Source organism: Phalacrocorax carbo, chromosome 3 (genome assembly GCF_963921805.1).
Source record: "Phalacrocorax carbo chromosome 3, bPhaCar2.1, whole genome shotgun sequence".
Classification (NCBI taxonomy): Eukaryota; Metazoa; Chordata; class Aves; order Suliformes; family Phalacrocoracidae; genus Phalacrocorax; species Phalacrocorax carbo.
This window is the reverse complement of record NC_087515.1, coordinates 61,587,737-61,607,859: the sequence shown is the minus strand read 5'-3', so window position 1 is coordinate 61,607,859 and position 20,123 is coordinate 61,587,737. Positions and strand designations below refer to the sequence as shown.

General features: G+C 39.3%; 1 protein-coding gene across 2 annotated transcripts in view; it reads right to left on the bottom strand.

The window, feature by feature from the left end:
* Window positions 1–20,123, bottom strand: part of SNX9 (sorting nexin 9) — a 63,325-nt gene that overhangs the window by 27,152 nt on the left and 16,050 nt on the right. For both annotated transcript variants that reach the window (XM_064447094.1, XM_064447093.1), the window contains exons 2-4: window positions 17,161–17,247; window positions 14,813–14,887; window positions 13,442–13,564 (exon numbers count right to left, since the gene is read on the bottom strand). In XM_064447094.1, coding sequence (XP_064303164.1) covers window positions 13,442–13,564; window positions 14,813–14,887; window positions 17,161–17,247 — 285 coding nt within the window. The remainder of the gene's footprint in view (window positions 1–13,441; window positions 13,565–14,812; window positions 14,888–17,160; window positions 17,248–20,123) is intronic.

The following is a 20,123-nucleotide window of genomic DNA, read 5'->3' as shown; positions in this document are numbered from 1 at the left end:
AACAGTGTCAGGAAGCACTCTTGCCCATGGTAATTATTTTACACCAACACCGTAAGTATGGTGCATGTGAACTATTAATTACATAAAGCCATGGACTAATTCACACATTTAAAACAGAAACTCAGAAGTCAAGGATTAGGTTTTTTCAAATGCTTATTTCAAACTCAGATTAGTGGCTTTAGTAAGAGCAAATCACAAATTGCCCACCCACACCATCACTATTGGTGTGACAATTAGGGAGTTAGGGCCAGCAACCTGCTCAGCTTCCCTGCTGGAGCTTAACTCATTCACAGCGAAGATGAGGGAAGGAAACAAACATCTGCCAGGGAACTGTCTTGGTGTCTCCCTGTAGGCCTACTCTCCGCATAAGCTTCTGCTGATGCCGTTGTGGAGGTGGAAACCTCAGTGGAAGAGTGCAGAGCAGACATGCCTCTAACTACTGCATCAATTTGCCAAGTTAATCTGACAGTAAGTTGGAGTAATAGCTTACCATTCCGCTCAGCTCCTTGATTTTAAGATTACACTTTGAAAAAGCATTGACTAGTTAAGTGCAGTCTACTCCAGACACTTAGTGCAAAGACTAGCAGGCAGAAACAAAAAACCTGCACACAAATCAAAACCCACACACCCAAAGTGTAGGAGGAAGGAGGAGGAGAAGGGGAAGGAAAGCAAACAAAGCCTACAAAGCTTGTCTTGTTCAACAGAGGGAGAAACTGAGTTTTGTAAAAGGAAGTCTCAAACCCTACAGAAGCCAGCACATTATTTTTATCATGAAGCAGCATATCAAAGAATGGAAGCCTAATATAAATTAATTGCTATTAGACTGTAACATTTACATGAAACTTACAGCATTTGCCAGTACAGAAAGTTTAATAACACCCCCACTAAAAGCCAAATTATTCTCTGCAAAACTGTTGAATACGTTTCTTACAAAATACACAAAAAAGGTACTGCTTCTGCACACTCCATTTTTATTTCACTAAAATTCTCTCCTCTCATTTCAGCTTTGAGCTACTAATTAGGAAAGAGAGGTCTCGCTTTTTTTCCTGCAATAAAGTCACCTGACAGTCAGATTTCACAGACACTATCAAACCTTCATGACTTGAAAATGCTTTGGACCTATACTATTGATATCACACAACACCTATTCTTTAGGTATAGAATCCTCAAGGTCTGGAAATTAAGACCAAGCCCCCAAGCTAGGGGGAAATCACCATTCAGAAGACTCAGAGTCAATGGGTGTCTAGGAACTGATGGAGTGAGAGACATTATATGGACAGATTCTATACTGACCGTTTGGGGATTATTTTTTTTTTTGGTGGATGAAACTGATGGGAGAACAATACTTTGTAAGGGAGCGATATCACTGAGTTCTACCACATTCTTGGAAAGCTGATACTCAGCAATTACGAAGAAGTTGCTGGTAGCTTACAAGGTACCAAGCTGCTCTTCCTTTGATGTGCACCTGATATGAGCTTACAGAAGAGAGAAAACCATACATGCCATCAGTCAGAGTTTATCATCTTTGCTAAAGGAAAATATACAGTGGGGCACAACCACATGGGAAAGCGTGTCCGCTCCTAACATAACTTAGAGCACCTAGAAAAGAATAGTTTGCATAATATTCATTAGCATACACTTCTGCAATAGATGTTGTGCTGATCATTGGCAAATGAAAGCCCAGAAGTGGGATGATTGCCAAAAGGCTGAGTAAAGTTTTCCTCCTCTCTGTGGTTTATATGAAGTCTGGTACATCAGTGGGTGGAAAAGAAACCTTAAAATCTGCTGCAAAACAAGGGGGAGGCTATAATATTAACACTGGGTACACTACTAAAGAGTGAGTGTCAAGAGTGATCATCACCAAACTTGCAGACAGTTGCTGATGTACACTAAATGCAGTACAGCAAGGGGAAACAGATTACTTAAACTGCCCTTTTGGATGTCTATGTACCTATACAAAAGTAAAATCTTCTGATTGGAGAAGGCCTTCTGAAGTGTTTAAGACAGCTCTGGGCTAAACTCTTGCCCCTAAGCGTATCGCCCACAGGCTATAAAAGGGGTGGGATGTGCTGTTCCTACACAGCTTCTTTCAGTCCATGTTTCTTCCCGAGGCACTGGGGAAGAGGGTAAGAGATCAATTAGGAATGTATAGATAGACAACACCTCTCAAAGAGCATTTACAGGTCTCCTTTCATCTTTCTTCAGATGTATGCCTGCATACACAAACACTGTGGACACTTCTAAGTAGTAGCCAAAAATCAATAAACTTGGAGAAGGATTCAGGAATCAGACCTGCCATGCTCAAGGTCCCACAGCACTGTGGAGGACCAAGTAAAGACAGCATTTATTAAAAGGGTAATCTCAGCTCCAGTCGGCAGTTCTGTGGATCTCAGCAGCTGACCAATTCCATATGAGAAGCCATTTGCATGGCTTGGCTCTGGTTGAATAAACCCTAAGTAAGCCAGCAAGTATTTTGTCAGTGATTAAATTACATGTTCTCACACCTTTAGTTTTCCATAACTGAAATTTATATTCCTCTGATGTCTTTCGTCAACACAAAAAAGATGAAGAGTCCTTGCAAGAAGCTGTTATTTAGTCAATATAACTTGATACAGCACACCTAATGTCCAAGCATGCAAATCTCAAATGCAAATACAGAGGAAGAAATGCCACGCCACAAAATTAAGAAACTAGTCAACCTTCAAATGAAACATTGCATCTCTCTGCTTTTCAAGGTAACATCAAACAAGTACACTGAGATTAAATTAAAGGATAAACTCCTTAAAGGCAGCTGATTTTCCCTTGTGTACACTACTATGGACTTGCTTGGTCCTGCTGCTCCAGGAGAAAAGATAAAAAGGCTATTTGGGGAACAGACAACAGAGGGAGCACATTACTAAATATTTGAGAGTCTTCCATTAAGGGCAGATTCAAACACTATAGAAACAGATCACTACTGGTGTGGGGCTAGGGGGAGGAAGGAGAAGTCTCGTATGTTTGTAAAGATCTAATTATAGTTGAATGAAAAAAAAATTCCATCACAACAGGAAAATCGTCAGCTTGGGGGTGGAATGTCAGTATCTTCACCAAGTGAATAATGAATGAAATAGGAAGAAGTGACATCTTTGCTATTTTCCTGAGAATCCAAAGTTATAGACAGTAAACCTAAGATAAGCCACTGAGGTGTCTCTCTGCCCCAGCTAAAAATCCTTTTTTGAACTCCTGGCCAACTAAGCTGTTCCTGGCAGACTCCTTCCTTATATCAATGGATGCTTCTGATGGACAAACACATCCATTCTACTCCTGAGGGACAAATGCCAAACCAAACTTGATGTTCAGATGCTAAAACTAAGTTGAGGCCCTAAAAAGATCAAGGTAACCACACCATCAAAAAATGATGGCCTCCAACCATAAGTAATACACCTTGAAACCTACTCTGAGAGACAGAAGCCACATTGAAGTGAGTAGAAAAAGTAGTCTGACCAGATCAAGGGAAGCCTAGGACAGCCAAAGCTGCAATGAGAAGTACTACACTTCTGAATTTAAAAAGACTGGGTTTAAGAAGAGACAGACAGCACAGAGGAATGGGAGAAAATACAAGAAAAGTCATGGTGGCTCAGCTGAATAGCTGACAGGAACGAACATACCTCTCCAGTTTTATAGCTGCCTTAGTTACCTGCATGGAGACAAAACCTTAGGCATACTCAGACATTACACTAAACTGAAGTTTTTCGGATAACAGCCTCTGAATAGATACATTAAAAAAGTAACTGAATCTAGACAGTCACTCTAAAAATCAAGCTTTTTTTCCCTCCAGGAAGAAATGTGAAGGGCTAAAAGCCTACTCTGCAGCAATCCGCAGAATGCCTTCCACTGTGCTGTATTTACGATCGATCAAGCGTGCACATTAGCAGATACTGAAGTAGCTGCCATGGCCATGGTATTTTATGCCCAAGCTTTCTTCCTGGTAAATCATTACCTTAGTATTGTGATCCTGGGCACTTCTTTCACTCCTGAAGGAAGGCCCTCTTTTGTATTGTACAATTTAAACATGTTTCCTCCTTAAAGAATCCTCTAGGAAAAGCAACAGTGGAGATAGGCTAGACTTTAAGGGATAACCATCCTTATGGACTCGCACACTAGAATGTTCCTGTAGATAAATAAGTGAAAGCAACAGGAAGGAGGACCTCCAGAAGCAGCTAACAAGGAGGTAGTAGGAATGCTGTCCAAGGAACCTGTTTGTTCCTCAGCTGCTCCTGTCATCTCACTTCCTTCCAGAGGAAAGCATCATTCAGCACTTCCACTCCCTGCCTCACTGCCCCCTTCACAAAGTAGTCCCTGCAGAGTAGCTGGGCTTTTTGCTGGCTCACAAACCACATACAGCCAAGGCACACCCACTGACCCTCCTGGCTTTCAGCAGGATAAAAAAGCCCCAAACCACTGGAAGAACTGAGTTACTACCATGAATACCAGAGCAGTTAGTGTTTTTTGTTCTTTTTCCACTTCCAATCCCATTTCCTTGCCTGTGAGGTTATGCACAGCCAAAGTAGATGAGAGGTTGCATTGCTTCTGCACAGTGCAGGCACAGGATTTCCATCTATTAACTCCTGATTCAGCTCAAAAAAAGCCATGTTTGAAGTACAGAATAGTCTTTTAGAAAAATACACAATTGAGACTTGAGCAAATAATACTCAGTGATGGGACAAGGGGAGGGAAAGCACATGTGTATTGTCACCCTCACCGCTTCAGGGAAATTATTAATTTTTTAAGTTTTGCTTAGTTTCAACTTTCAGCCACTAAAAATCCTATAGATGTTTATTCAGTTGAGTGCTCTCAAGCTTCTTGTTTTGTTACCCACACCTGCACATGTAAGTGGCAATCAAGTCACCTCTTTATATCCTTGTCTTCCCTTGAGCTGATTTAAATCCCTAATGGTTTCTTGAAACACAGATGAGAAATTTCAGACAGTTTTCCAAGCAGCAGTCACAGCAATGCCAGAAATGGAAGAAAGACTCCCTGTTCCTCTCTGCTGTTCTCTAGACATCCCAGGATCAGGGTACAAAGATTAAATAAGGCTTTATCCTTCCTTTTGGGAAAAGCACTCTGTGTTTTTGTTTGGAAAGAGGGGACAGGGGTTTCCTTTGCTGCCTTTCTTTTTGGAGGAGGAGTTGGAATATTACTGGCTAAAGTTTTTCAGCTTACTGCTTTCAATGACAAATGCCAATGATTCTACCTTAAAATACAAAGTGCTCAGTGAACAAACAAAAAAAATTAAATCAGAAGGGAACCATGTACTGCAATAAGCCCCCTGCTGTGGTGAAGGGGATCATGGAATACAGGCCTGCCACCGCAAGTGTGCAAGCAAGTAGAAACACTCACAGGAGAGCCGACAAGATTGTCACCATTAGCAAGTGAAAATATTCTTTATACAGCCAATGCCAAACTATGAGACCACAAGGCTACTTCACAAAACAAGTAGTCAAATAAAAACAAAGCTACAATAAAAAGAGCACGCAAACACTGCAAATTGTGGAAAACTATTTTAATAGTCAGATTTTGCCTGAGGGTCTGGGTACAGACCATAGGTGAGGAGTGATCACAGTACTACAGTCTAACAACTTGCTGCCCGAGCCTTTGCATTCCACTGGGACACCCACAAAAAACACCACCTTGAGACAGCTCCATAATTGGAATTGGTACAGTGACTATCATATGTTGGATATTTTTTTAATATGTGAATGCGATTCATTTCAAAGCAAGCAAGCCACTGTCTCCAGTACTGTACGGGAGTTGCTGCCTGGTACTTTAGTTAAACAAGAATTGGTCACAAATTCCTGTTACCAGTCTGAATGCAATATTCCGATTGAGATGGGGCAGGGGGAAGAGAGTTGCTTTCGAATTGCACATAGCAATGGAGGATGTTATAGCATCATTATCTGTAACAGGAACTAGAAATTACTAATCATGAAAGCCAAACTAGCATAAAACGCTCTGGGTATTTTTTTCTTTTTACCTTCTGAACAGTTCTAACCCACCAGTTTTGCTTGCACTTCTTGTTAGGTACCTTTTGCACTATGACCTTCTAGACATGACTTATGCACACGTAGTGGCAACTTTACACTTAACTTTACAAACATAAACCTTAACTCTGCATAAATGTATATTAGTCAAGGAAGCAATAATTTCCAAAATCCATAAACAACTGTCATTGTAACTTCCATGGTGAACCTAACTGTGTATTTTATAAGGTAGTTTAACATAGTGGTTTAACAAGACAAACTGGACTCAACCAAACATGAGTGAGTCACATTTCCCATGACAATACTTCTACTTTACTGCACACACAGCAACGTCAGAGATTGGAAATGCTGTTACAGGAGTGCAATAAGATGCATGTCAAAATTTCCACAGAAGTAGAATAGCGCACTCTTATTAAGAGCACTGCATTTATTTAATTTATTTTCTTCACTCTTAGCATTTATTGCTGCTCATAGCAGTTTGGGGTGGGGGTGAGTTATGGTACACAAATTTAACTACAACAATTTGCCTTTCCCACACTAAGTTGCAAAGAGTGGAAAAGAAACAATGTAAAGCTCTGGGAACGGCTTCTTTCACGTCCACTTTAAGGACACGCAAGAACTTATGTCTACACACCAGGTAACTTAAGAGTTGCCTCAGCCCCTGCACACCAAACTAGGTGTGTTCACTACTACTTATTCATCCTGCCTATACAGAAGTCCCACTGTTTTCTGAAGGGAAAGGGCTTTCTACACAAAAGACAGTCTATTTATTTTCATATCCTTTCAACTACTGTGTGGAAGCTTACCTCTCTTTTACTGAAAGAGAAACTATCCCAAGTGATTCCACAATTACCACTGGATAAAACAACACAAACATGAGAGGTTTCTGTTAGTTGCTTCCTGTGGGGCCTTGCTGCTCTGTCCACAACATAACTGAAGACATGAAACGTGGTTTCGCTGAGGTCACACTGGAATTAACTGACAAATCTGCAATTCCCAAAAATGCGAACTCTCAGGATAGTTCTGGATTAAGTAAGAGCAGCTGTATAGTTATCTTTATAGAGAAGTAGAGTTGGCAGTGATTAGAGAATCTGTGTCAAGAAAAGGGAACAAACTCCTCTACAAATGCAACTTACAGTTAGCTAGAAGAACTATTTTTATATCTTAAATACCGTGAAGCCACATCTACAGCCCTTATGTCAACATAGCTGGTGATCCACTTCCACCCTAAAATAGACAGGCAGTACTCCACTTTAATATAATTTAATTTATGTATTTTTAATACTAGGCTTTAAGCTCTAGAGGGAAGGGAGGAGAAACCATACAGACTAAAATATGTAGTACACTGAAATTTATAGCATTTCTATCCTATGTTCAAACAAGCATGTTGCACAGGCTGTAAATAGCTGAACTGCTAATTGTACATACAGTTTGTTTACAGACCACTACTGAAACTACTTTACAGATAAAAAAGTTCTTAATAAGGAGAACCAGGTTGGGCCAATAGTGTTGTAATTTAGATTTAATTTAGATGAAATTTAAATAACTCAGATAAATGCTAATGTTAAAACAGAAAGCTGGTATTTGTTCACAACTGTAAAACATTTTAAGTTAGAGAAATGAAAAACCACCACAAGTTGTGGTTTAGAATGGAGAGCAAGATCATCACTGTTAAAACAGCAGTTTTGGAACTTGGAACATGTGCAAAATAAATCCAAGTACAGCTGTGACTTGAGAAGCATTAGTCTTGATCACAAAAAACCCCACTAAAACACCAAACCAAAAATCAACCCACCAAACAGTTGGAGGAGACTACTCAGAATGAATTTTACAGTGTTGCTTGTATTTCCATACATCGTTTAATTATGAAGGCTCCAAATGCCACCTAACCAAATGCTAACAGCCTCTTGGTCAACTGCAATGAGAAACACTATTTAAAGTGTGAAACAGGATATCCATTGTTGCCACATCCCCTAGAAGCAATTCAGTATCAAAAAAATACTACAGGAGAAAAATATACCACTAATTTTTCATCAGAAATTAGAACTTCTGCGTTCAATGTATTTCAAGATGATTATTTGGTTTAACCTGCCATGATTTATATTCATGTCAGTGCCATTACTGCCAGTGTTATTCTAATACCAGAGGAGTTTACAGGTAAGTTACTTTACTATATAAATGCAATTCTAACAAATAGAAAAAGACCGTAAGTGCCAATATACTCACTCACCTGTTGTTCCAAATGACAGTCTAAAATTAGCAGCCTGCATTGCCACTCAGAGGAACAGTGGATTGACAGGGAAGAAATATTTATCATTCCCTTTGCTTCCTCTGTCCACGGGCTACAAGGTCAAAACAGCACAAGACCCCCTACAAAAGCCATGCAGCAGCCTTCATCTTTGGCAATTAAGGGTTACCTAAATTGTATTTTGTTGAATAATATTTAAAAGGCTTTTCAGACATTAAATCACAAACATTACAGGTATTAGATTCTCCTATCTGCTTTTCTTCTTCTGAGTGTAAAAATAGTCACTCAGAGTCACTTTTTTCCCTGGTTTGTGTATAATTAGCTTCACTGCTTCCTCTGATTGCTTTAATCTCTCCAATATCTTCTACAGGTAGCTCTATCGAAGAGCAGCTGCAACCTTTATTTACCAAGGCAGCTACTGCTGAGACACCACTGATGCAAGGAACGAGCTGGGAAGAGTGAACTGCCAAGGGTCATGCGGAATTCTTCTCCTTAAGAAGTACCTCTGTGCCCTTCTTCTACTGTCACTTTACATCTGTGGCAAACCCAGGTAAGGTACAATAAAGTGTTGCTGTGGTCACTGTCTCTTTCTCAGCAAAGATAAGGAATTAAGAGCAGCTGCTTTTAGTTATTGCTTATTATTTACTTTTCAGAAGATTATTTACTGAACAACACAAAAAATCTTCTTAGAAAAGGACAGAGAGGCAGCAGGACAGTGTTTGAGCTGATGATGTTTCCTTAACACCAAAAAGTTTTGGTTTATTACTCTGGAGTCCCTAAGCCTCTTGTTTGCCGGGAAAGCAAAACGGGATGGGTGTAGACACAGGGAGGATAAAAGTTTTATTTCGAGAGAGAGATATACACATGCATAGAAACTGGTCTGGGAAAACTGTAATGATTTAGGGTTCTGTATTACATGCAACATCGCTACTTAAGAAAAGCAGTCATCCTCCAGACCTATCAGGGCATATGAAAATATACCAGCAAAAATATCTACGCATAAAGCTAATAAATAAGTCTGTTGAAATATTTTTAAGCCCTGACAGGAGCACATTGCCATTTGAGCTACATTTCTAAACTGATAGGCTAACCAGTTCAGAACTTTAAAAATAAGAGACAGAAAAAAAAGTTATAAAGTGTGCATTCAAATATAACTGGCTGTACTGGTTTTAGCTGGGGTAGAGTTAATTTTCTTCAAAGTAGCTGGTATGGGACTATGTTTTGGATTTGTGCTGAAAAAAGTGTTGATAACTCAGGGATGTTTTACTTATTGCTGAACAGTGCTTGCACAGTGTCAAGGCCTTCTCTGTTCCTCACATTGCCCCAGCAGCGAGTAGGCTGGGGATGCACAAGAAGCCGGGAGGGGGCACAGCCGGGACAGCTGACCCCAACTGACCAAAGGGATATTCCATACCATATGACGTCATGCTCAACAGTCAGTACTACGGGAAAGAAGGAAGAAAGGGAAATGTTTGGAGTGATGGCATTTGTCCTCCCAAGTAACTGTTACACATGATAGAGCCTTGCTTTCCTGGGGACAGCTGAACACCTGCATGCTCAATTGGAAGTAGTCAATTAATTCCTCATTTCGTTTTGCTTGCATGTGCAGCTTTTGCTTTACCCATTAAACTGTCTTTACCCTAACCCACTAGTTCCCACACTTTTACCATTCTGATTGACTCCTCCATCCCACTGGGGGGCAGTGAGCAAGCAGCTGGGTGGGGCTGAGCTACCAGCCAGGGTCAAACCACAACACTGTGGTTTAACTGGTCTCTTAAAAAAAGAAAACAACCCCCCCCCACACACACACACTTCAACTCAGCCAGATCTATTATTTTTAATAAAGCTTGGTACTGAAACACTATGCAACAACCTGGTTTTTTACTTACTGTTAGAATGGAATGATTTCTAAGAATTTAAACATCTTATCACTTATTGAAATTGTGGGGTGGGGGTGCTGTGTAATTACACGTATGTTAAAGTGACTTAATGTTTACAGAAAGTAATTTCTTCAGTACAGTAGTAGTAATAAAAATCCCCAAACATCCTGTGTATTTAGAAGCGCTTTTATAAAGTCTTCTTGTAATAAACTTGTACCCCCATGTTACTATGAAACATAATAGATAGCATAAAGTGTCAGCATTTAGTAATGTTGCTCTTCCTTACTCAGTTCACCAGACTACATCTATGAACATTTTAGTTCCCACTGCTGTGCCACCTCCAGCATCGATTCTCTTTACATTGACACCTAATTTGTCATTTTTCTTTGCTCTCCATAGCCTGAACACAAAAGTTTCATTTAAGATGAAGAGTTTTGTATATTGACCTACTCACTCATTAAGGCACTTGAAAAGAGTAAGTCAATTGCTTGCAACTGTGCGTCTGAACACAGATCGATCCAACATGCCTGAGTGAACAATGTATATGTTATCATAATCAAGTGCAGAGTAATATGTCTAGGAAGAAGGGTCATACCCACAAAGTAGAGTATCCTATTCTCACAAGCAGCGGCTCTAAAAGAGAAGCCAGTATGCAGGGGATAGGCAACTCAGTATAATCTCCTGATGCAATATTACAGGAATCAATGCAGTCTTTCACTGTATCAGGCTCTTCTACACCATAACAGGAACAAACTTGTTTGACGTCATGCGACGTACACAGGAGCAATGCACACATTTTACAGAAAAGTCACAAGATCAGAGAGACCACAGAAGAAAGCTTTTTTTCTTGAGGGCCGCAAGCGTCTTACACCATACATATAGAACAAACAAACAGAATTTCTTAACTGAGAGGACAATTAACCACAGAATTTCCGCAAGGAGAAAATACCATGCACTAGAGCGCTCTCTGATCTGGGAGAAAGGCCTAACATCTGAAAGTGGAAGCCGGACTGCTTAGCACACAAGTTAAATTTCTATTAGCAATAAGCCACTGGAACAAACTACCAGATGTATGTCAGAAGCTGAAGAAACCAGTCTTCAAGACCTGCGGTTTTTCTAGAAAATAAATACAACTAAATTGCAGTTACTGAACTCGGTTAAAGAAAAAAAATTTGAGAAAATGGAAATAACTTATGATATAAAGTGCTTACCATGCAGCAGTATAGTTCCTGCTATGAAAAAAAAAAACAACAGGAAAAGAAAAAACCCAGACACACTAGCCTGAGGAAACGTGCCTCCCACAGCATCTGCCATGGCCTTGGCTGCATCCAGATACACACTCTCTGCCCCTCTCTCTCCTATCAGTGTTAGCAGTACAGTTTTACTATAATACACCCTGGTACCCTGGTTCTCCCAACTGTCTCGCAAAGCATTTGAAGGATAATGGCGAGGAACAGGACACTTGTAAGAATAGCACTGAAACACACCAGATAAACTACTCCTTTTCAAAATTTGTTCAGGCTAAGAAGAAACTGCAATTTGTATGGATTACAGGGCCAGCATACTGCTGATCCTGTGTAAACTGTACCGTAAAGTGAACATATTTTCAAGCTTTTACCTCCTCTAGAAATGCAACTTCCAAAACTAGACTGCCAAAGTAATTCCTGATTATTTAGGATATAATAGATACCTTTATTTAACCTATATATGCAAGGTCTTTTTTCTTCCCTTCTCCAGGCACAAGTACCTTGTGTTAAGCACAGATCAACCTCTGATAAATGCTTCTATCACCATTCAAAATATTGTCTATTCAATCATTAGTAACCAATTCTTCCTAGGTCAAATTAAGTGATATGTTTCTCTTCCTTCAGAAGAGAAACAGCATTTGGATCTGACAGAAGTAGCTGCTACAAATATTTCAAGCTTACCCAGAAGTAAAGTTTGGCTAGAAACTCTATAGAAAGAAAAAAAAAATGGAACAAGGGTAACAGACAGAGCAGAAGAAATGAGGCTACCACTCTACCTTCAAAATTACCAAAAGTTTTACTGAGGGAAAACGAACCAATAATCAATGCTTTTGGCTCAGTCTGACATGAGACATTAATGAGGCATTTCCAAGTTTAAACTAAGTATTAGCTGGACATCAATTAAAAAAAAACAACAAAAAAAATTAGTGGTAAACAGTGATACAGTCACAATAAAGTCTGGAGTTCTCACTATGTGTGTGATCACAGAATTACTTTCCTGGCATCATCTGGCTCAATACAAGGAAGCACAAATCAAACACCATACAGTCAAACTGTTACATTCACTGTCATACAAGAATGCCCCATGCACAGTTTTCAAGGGATCTCACTTCATGTCAAAGTCCCATGATGTATATTAAAGTTAAAGAAACTAATAACTGATGTTTAACTGATCCACAAACCAGGTGTGTCCCCAGCTGCTACGAGTAAAATATTTACTTTCCAACATGTGAGACCTTTGCATGCTGCTGTTGGGAAAAGCAGATTTTGTTCTTCTGTTGACCTGTGGACTTTGAAATGTTTACCTGCTCCTACATGTGGGACATACAGCTGTCTATAGACCATAACAAACAGCTTGTGTTTAAGATAATGTACATCTTCAGATATCTAACCAGAGACTAAATACCTTCTGCTTAATGAACTGACACGCTGGCCAAAAAAAAGAATAAAAGGAGGGGGAAAAGAAAAAAAACCCAACAACCAAACCTAACATTTTTCCAGCAAAACCAAAGTGAGCCTCTTCTCCAGTCGACTAGGGACAATGCGTGAACTTGCTTCATCTTTTCTAATCAAAGAAAGAACTCTTACTTGAATTCTGAAAAAGATCTATTCACTCGCTGATGATACATGGACCATCCAATTGTAGCAGACATTTTTTAAAAAGTAAAGTCATAGCTCCTTAAAAAGGTTAGCATACTAACACAAGTAACTTGAAAATAAAAGTAAATTTGCTAAGAGTGCATTTATACAGAACTAAGGTACAGAGATTGAGGTAGTCGCATATTTATATGATTGCGGGCAGGAACGAATAAAAATGCTCTGGTTTTGAAAGCTTTAGAATACTAATTTTTCCAGCAGCGACAGTAGCTGAACAGGCACCCATATCATTAAACAAAAGCCTTCCCTAATGAAAACACAGTTAGTGTTTTAGTTAGGTAGTACTTTTATGAGGGCTCACAAATACGGTACAGCACAACTGAAGAGTGCAAGTAGTTATGTCAGCAGAACCCACCATGCCCACTGTGCCTGAAAAACCTGGAGACATACCTGATTACTGCTTTTTGCAGCAGAGTTGGTCTGAGCTGTGTTTGAAGAAAGGGAATCAAAAAAGGCTTGGTCAGCTAATGAGTTACCGCAGCTAATTCCATCTTTTGCACCTTCAGTTATAATCTGAAATGGAAAAAGAGTTGCAAGAGATTTTTCATGCTTCCGTTAATCAAATTATGCTGTTTATCATATATAATCATCCTAACATTCATGTCACTAGATGTTAAGACAGTTGCATATACCCTTTTTGAATTCAAATTGAATAGAACCTTTTACAAGAAATTGATGTGAGAATCTGGAGGACTTACTTCCACAACAGATGGAACTGGTTTGCATTATCACAGTGTAACATGTAAGACTGTTGTGGCAGTGGACACCTAACTATGAATTCATTGGGGATTAACAAGGTTGTTAACATTACTGCTTGGAGACTGGGAACTCAATACTCAGAGGATCAGTTTGGGACAGCAAGTTTGGAAAGCCAAAAGCTACTAGACCATGAGTTAGCCGACTGAAGACAGAAAACAAGATTTTTGTGAGCAAGAATCCTCCCCTTACCAGCCCCACCCCCTTTTTTAAAAAAACCAAAACCAAACCAAGCAAAAAACCCAACCAAACAAAAAAGTAACAAAAAACCCCCAAACTGCACAGCACTGGTGAAGGAAGGGAGGCACACACCTTAAGAGGAGGCTGCAGGATTTACAGCTAGAGTTTCACCTAACTGGCAGCCTGCAGACACTGGGCCCTCCAAGAGTGAATTGGATTCCAGTCTTTGCATTGAGACCCCCATTCCACCCCCACCCCCATACCACCAGGCTTTAAAAAATGAGCAGATCAACACACACTGGAGAGACATCAAAGGCCCTCAGGAAGAAGATAAGCTGAGTAGTCCCTGGATTTGGGATCCCATATCCTGAGAGCCCCAGAAACAGGGTTCCATTCCAGTGATTTATGAGCATGTGGCAAATCAGCCACAGCAACATCAACTTGCATTACTCATTTCACTTCCGTATCTGTATATTCAGACAGGAAAACAAAACAATTATCGGATCATAAGACCCCTGAAACCAAAAGCAGACTCAAAATAGCTTCTGTTCGGCAGATCACCAGTATTTACTCTTGAGAACCTCCTGTTGCTTTTCTTGGGAAACCACTAAGAAGCACAGTAGCTTTGGATGGCATGTTTGCACTGGTCTCTAAAGCCAGGTACAGTTGCTACAATAAGATTATATATTCCAAGCTTTAACACCGGAATTTTAATGTTTGAGCATTACAGTCTGATCAGAAGAGCACAGTAGTGCTCTTTTTCAGTAGTGCTACCTTTTCAGTAGTTCTGCTTTCTTAAAGCTGAACAGTGTAATAGTCACTTACCTCAACGTAATCTGTTGGAACAAGTCCTCTCTCACCTTGGCTGTTTTTCCCTTCTAACCAGCCTCCACCAACATCCTAAAAGAAGTAATAATGTAGAAATAGTTTTGCTAGATGGATCTCAGAGCATGCTTTAAACAACTCAGGAGCAAGCACTGTCTTCTTGTCAAATGCAATGTTCGAAACACAGTTGTGACTGTATGACCATGAACAAGCTTGCTTAAATCTGCTGAAGCAGCAGATACTCATTTAAACAGAACACAGACTGTGCTTGTTTCACACAGCTATTGTGGACTTCAGATTTAACAAGCATGGGGGGGGAAAAGGTTTATTTTCAGCACTTTTGATCATTTATTAAACCACAGTCAGTTGTCTGGACACAGACTGCATCAAAACACAGGTACCAGTATGCTATTTCCAAAGCATTAATTTTATTCAACAGATGATAAAGAAACAAGACTTGAGGAATTAAGCTATTGGTAATATCTCTGTAAAATCTCTGCTTCACTGACTGAACGTGCAGAGGTAGGTGATGAGCGGGAGCTATGACCCACAAGAGTATTAAGGATAATCTCAAGGTTAAGAGAGGCACATGCCATGGAAGATCCAGAAACAGTGTCTCTGGTTTACATTTAATTTCAGAAGCAGGTCTCACGCTTTTAGTTTGGAAAGAACTAACACAGTTCAGGTCTGATCTCAGTGGGGCATCCTGTTATTCTTTGGGTTTTTTTTAAACACATATACAACATATACTAAGAAGCCTTTGCAGACCTTTACAGTTACGCAAAGTCAACTGCAGGACAACATTATCTGGAATACGCCAGTTCTGCTTTAAATCAAGCTGTTCCTTGAACACACAGATAGATGTGAAGCTAATTCACAGCTGAAAATTGGAATCACATATGCTAGCAGCATTACTGAATTTCATGCTTTCTCAATTTGCTTTTTAATGGATGTATTTGTTTATTCACAGTTTTGTTCTTTCACTTGGAAGTTTTATGTAATCCTGCACATAAGTAAGGAGAAGTCTGCTTATGAATTTGAGATTTTAAACACTAAAGATCAATCAGTTATTGAAACAGCAAGCTCGTTTGCTTTTTCTTATGTACCTAAAAGCTTACACTCAAGAACACAAAAACAACTAGACACCTCGGATTATAAATTCATCTAGCTTGGTTAAACTGCAAGAGCAATGACATCTTAAAGCAAGAAATCACATTTACACTACTGCACTTAAGAGCAAGCATCAATGGACTTTAATGACTTATGCTATTGCTGTCTAAACTTACCATATCAAAAAAAGTCAAGAGCCTTTGTGGCAGTCTACCCCACAGTTTAATCACAAACAGCATAAAATAAACTTATTTAGTCCTACTTTTGTGAAACAGAATTAAACTGCTGAACTCATTTAAAATGTTACCTCTGTCACAGAATAGCATCCTATCCAAGAGAGTGATGCTTCAATTAAATAACTGCTTCAAATATTTGAAGTCAGTGGAACTAAAAATTATCAGGATCATATGTGACTAGGCTCCTCAAGGAATTAGCTTATTCTGCAGAACCCAGGTTTCCTATGCAGCCAGATAAATAAAACCTGGCATCAAGATGAGGCAGCTTTTGTCTGTATGTGTTTTGAAAGGGAAGCCTACTCACTGAGCTATATTGCTACACAAAAATCAAAAGTGGAATCAACTAACACCGTTTTACTGTGGATAAGAATTATACAGGACAGTAAAAGCACACTCAAATTCAAACTGTATATGCAAATCAAATAGTACTTCTGAGCACTGACAATTAAGAACTCCTTGATATTATTACCACAGTATTTTCACCACACCTTCTCTGTACCTTTTCATAATTAAAGCAATATGGACAAGACATGCAAATTTAGTAACAAATTTTGTGGCAAGTTCTTTGAACAAACTTGGAATGCTGAAGTCATTGATTAAAAAAACCTAAAAAACAAACACCTCAGATTTAAATGCAAGTGGCAAGCACCTGCAAGATTACATACACACAAAATGTGGAACATTAGGCATACAAAAGAGACACATTCATATGTAAAGGGTATCACCGCAATTAGCTCCTTCCTCTGCCTTGGCACTCAACCCTATATAGCGGGGAACAAGACTGAGCAAATTCTTAAGTGTGTAGGCACAAGTTGAAAGGGCCCCTGTCCTCCAAAATCACTCATTGCATTCATTTCCACAAAACTATGAGCAAATTCTTTGTATTTAGTTTATTTGCTACTTCTTCAGGGGTGGATAGCCAGGGCTTTCACCTAGCACCTTTTTTTCTTCCACCTGCTAGAAGTAGGTGCTGAAGCCTTGACTCCGTCTCAGTTTTCTTACCGGGTTCGTAATTACGATAATCTCCCCTTCACTGACGGTCAGCTCGTTGTTTCCAGGCTCAGCAGCAAAATCATACATAACACGAGCCTGCATGTGAAAGAGAATACACCAGTGAGCCTTCCAGCTTACTTACAAGATTTCATGAAGTGTCAGCACAACTCATTCCTAAGTAGCGGAAACACTAGGTGGCAAAAGGCTGGAGGCAACTCTGCTTGTAGGAAGCCAACGTTTTCTATATTTGACCTCCAAACCAAACACTAACACAAATTTTACATGATGAAAGTCTCCTGCAGAGCTTGTTGTTAGATATGATCGTTATTTTCCAGGAGGATTCACAGTTTAAGACTGGCTGTTCTCCGCCATTTACAGAACTATTTGTACAACTTTTTCCAGAGGAAGAAGAAAACGCTCTAACTTCAGCAAACAATCCAATTAACATTTATTCTACAAGATATATTCCAGCTCCAATCTGGGTAAAGAGAACTGTTTCATAGAGCAAACAATTCAGAAAAACAAAAACAAGTTACTGCAGATGTAAGTAACCACTGCTGTACATAAAAAGTAAAATCTAAAATTCTGTTTTAAGACTCTCTTTGTATACAGGATGAACTATGCAAATGCATAAACAAACAGTAAGAGTCGGCCTGTACATATTGGCACAAGGGGAGGAGGAAAAACAAAACCAACCTAATTTAGGTGTTTAGACACACAAAGGCTTTGCTGTGTATGTAGCTGCAGGAGCAGAGTCAGTAAAGAAATGTTATGATTGAAACACTGACAGAGTTGTCTAACATTTAAGGAACAGTCCTGCTTCTCTATAAAAAGAATTGTGACATAGTCTAAGAATATATTTCCAAACATCTTTTCATTGTCTTCTAGATTGTTTTTATTAAATTCCTTTCCAGAGAAAGCTCTTGGGAACTGTAAAGTGACATTTATTTTCTCAAACTGTTGAAATGGATGCAGAAAGAAACCACATCTATTTTCCCCTTGACTCTTAAGATCTAGAATCAAAATTTTAGCTTTCCAGTGTCAAGAGACATTAAATAAACTTTAAACCTGACTGAATAAGACAGCAAAAAGCCCCTTTATCTAAGCTTCTTTCCTTTGAAGTAAAACTCACCACACTAGTAGAACTTATAATAGATAAAAGCCTTATTATTTACACCTCAAGTCTTTGTTACAGGTGCCCCGGAAGAAATTAATACATTATTTTATCTGATTTGCTGTTCTTTGATACTTCAGCATTGGCATCAGAGGGAGAGCTAGACTACAGGTCAGGAAAGCCAAACAGAAAAATTACATATTTTAAGAGACAGTACTAACAGTTACAACAAAAAGCTTTTCTTGTACAACTAAAACACAAGCTATAAACTCACTTTGGGGGTGGGGTGGGGGGGCAGGGAAGGAATCTTGAGTAGCTTGAAGTTTAGGAATCAAGTGATTTCTAACAGTAAAGTTATGAAGATTTGTAGTTGTAATATGAAGGTGTCTAAAAGTGATAATGTAGTCATTGATTTACAGGCCTGCAATCCACAGAAGGGACAACTACGAAGAGAAACATCTCTCTATCATGATAGACCTGCTAAAAGAGCTTTTTAAAATTAAAAAAAAAAAAATCAATACTCAATATAGATTACATCATAGTCCTTATTTCTTCAGCTCGTACAGGATTAAGAGCAGCAGAAAGTTTCTTTCAGGAAACAAGTCAATTTCCCTAGCACACCTTGAAACAGGCAAGACTAGGGTCTCATCTTCAGCATCAACACATATGCTTTAGTTACCTCAGGTCATACAGAAGTGGGCTCTGTTCCTGCAGATTAGAAAACTAAATCCAAGTAAAACAATTTGAAAATGTTGTTACTAATGTCAGACACTGTGTATAGCAATGAGATCCTGGTACTTGGAGGTCAGGGAGAAAAAAAAAAAACCACAACACCAAAACTAATTGTAAAATAATGGTTTCTGTTGAAAGTAAGTTATGTGATTGGGAAAAAAAAAAAATACCAGAAGACACTCACCATCAAGCCTTGACTGTTTCAAAATGGCAGGTTGTTATGATCCCCACCTACATTGTTCTGACATAAAACCAGATAAAACACAACTCCCCTCCCCCACATTTTAATTTCATAAGTATCATGTGGAAATACTTCTGGCTGGTCAAGAGATACTTTCAGTGTAAATAAAAACAGCGCAGAGAAACATGTGTGTTGTAGTTCAACTGACAAAGCTAATTCTGAACCATGTGCACAACAAATCAAACACTTGGTCTTTTCCAGTAGAGAAGCACAACATTGGAAAAAAAACACGCGCCGCAAAGCACGTGAATGCTTTCCTGCATGAAAGCATTTCCCTTAGAATGCAGGCTTTCAGCACTTTCAGATTATGCCGTGCAAACCAAAGATGAATAGATGAAAACTGTTTTCAATAACAACACTGACTGCTTTCCTTCCAGCAGAAAATCAGGCCTCCATGCAAATAAAAGAATAAGCTACCTTACTTTCCTTAACAAGTAAATTGGAGAGAAGAAACATACCTTCTGAAGTACAAGAACATTTTAAGCAGGGGTATAAAAAGTGCCACCCTCCACACCTCTCCCCTAAGCAGCAGTAGATGAAGGTGTTCAAAACGTCCTTTTTACAGCAGGTTACCAATACTTATCCAGTTCCTGCAAGCCGATTTAACAAAGCTCAGATGCTAGGCATCTGAACTGTGGGGAAAACAGCTGTCTTAACCAGGTAGCCTTCTTAGGCTTCTTCAAGCAGCACACGACAGTATTAAGTTCTTGCTTTTAGTCACAGGAATAAAGAGAGTTCAGCAGGACAATGGCAGATTTTACTAGGCTTCAGGAAAACAGGCAAAACATCCCACGGTAATGACCAGGCTGGAAAGGTAAGAGATATTTGTGTCTAATAAGAGGCCAGATGCAAATACTCAGTTTTCCAGATGTAGCAAGAAAATAA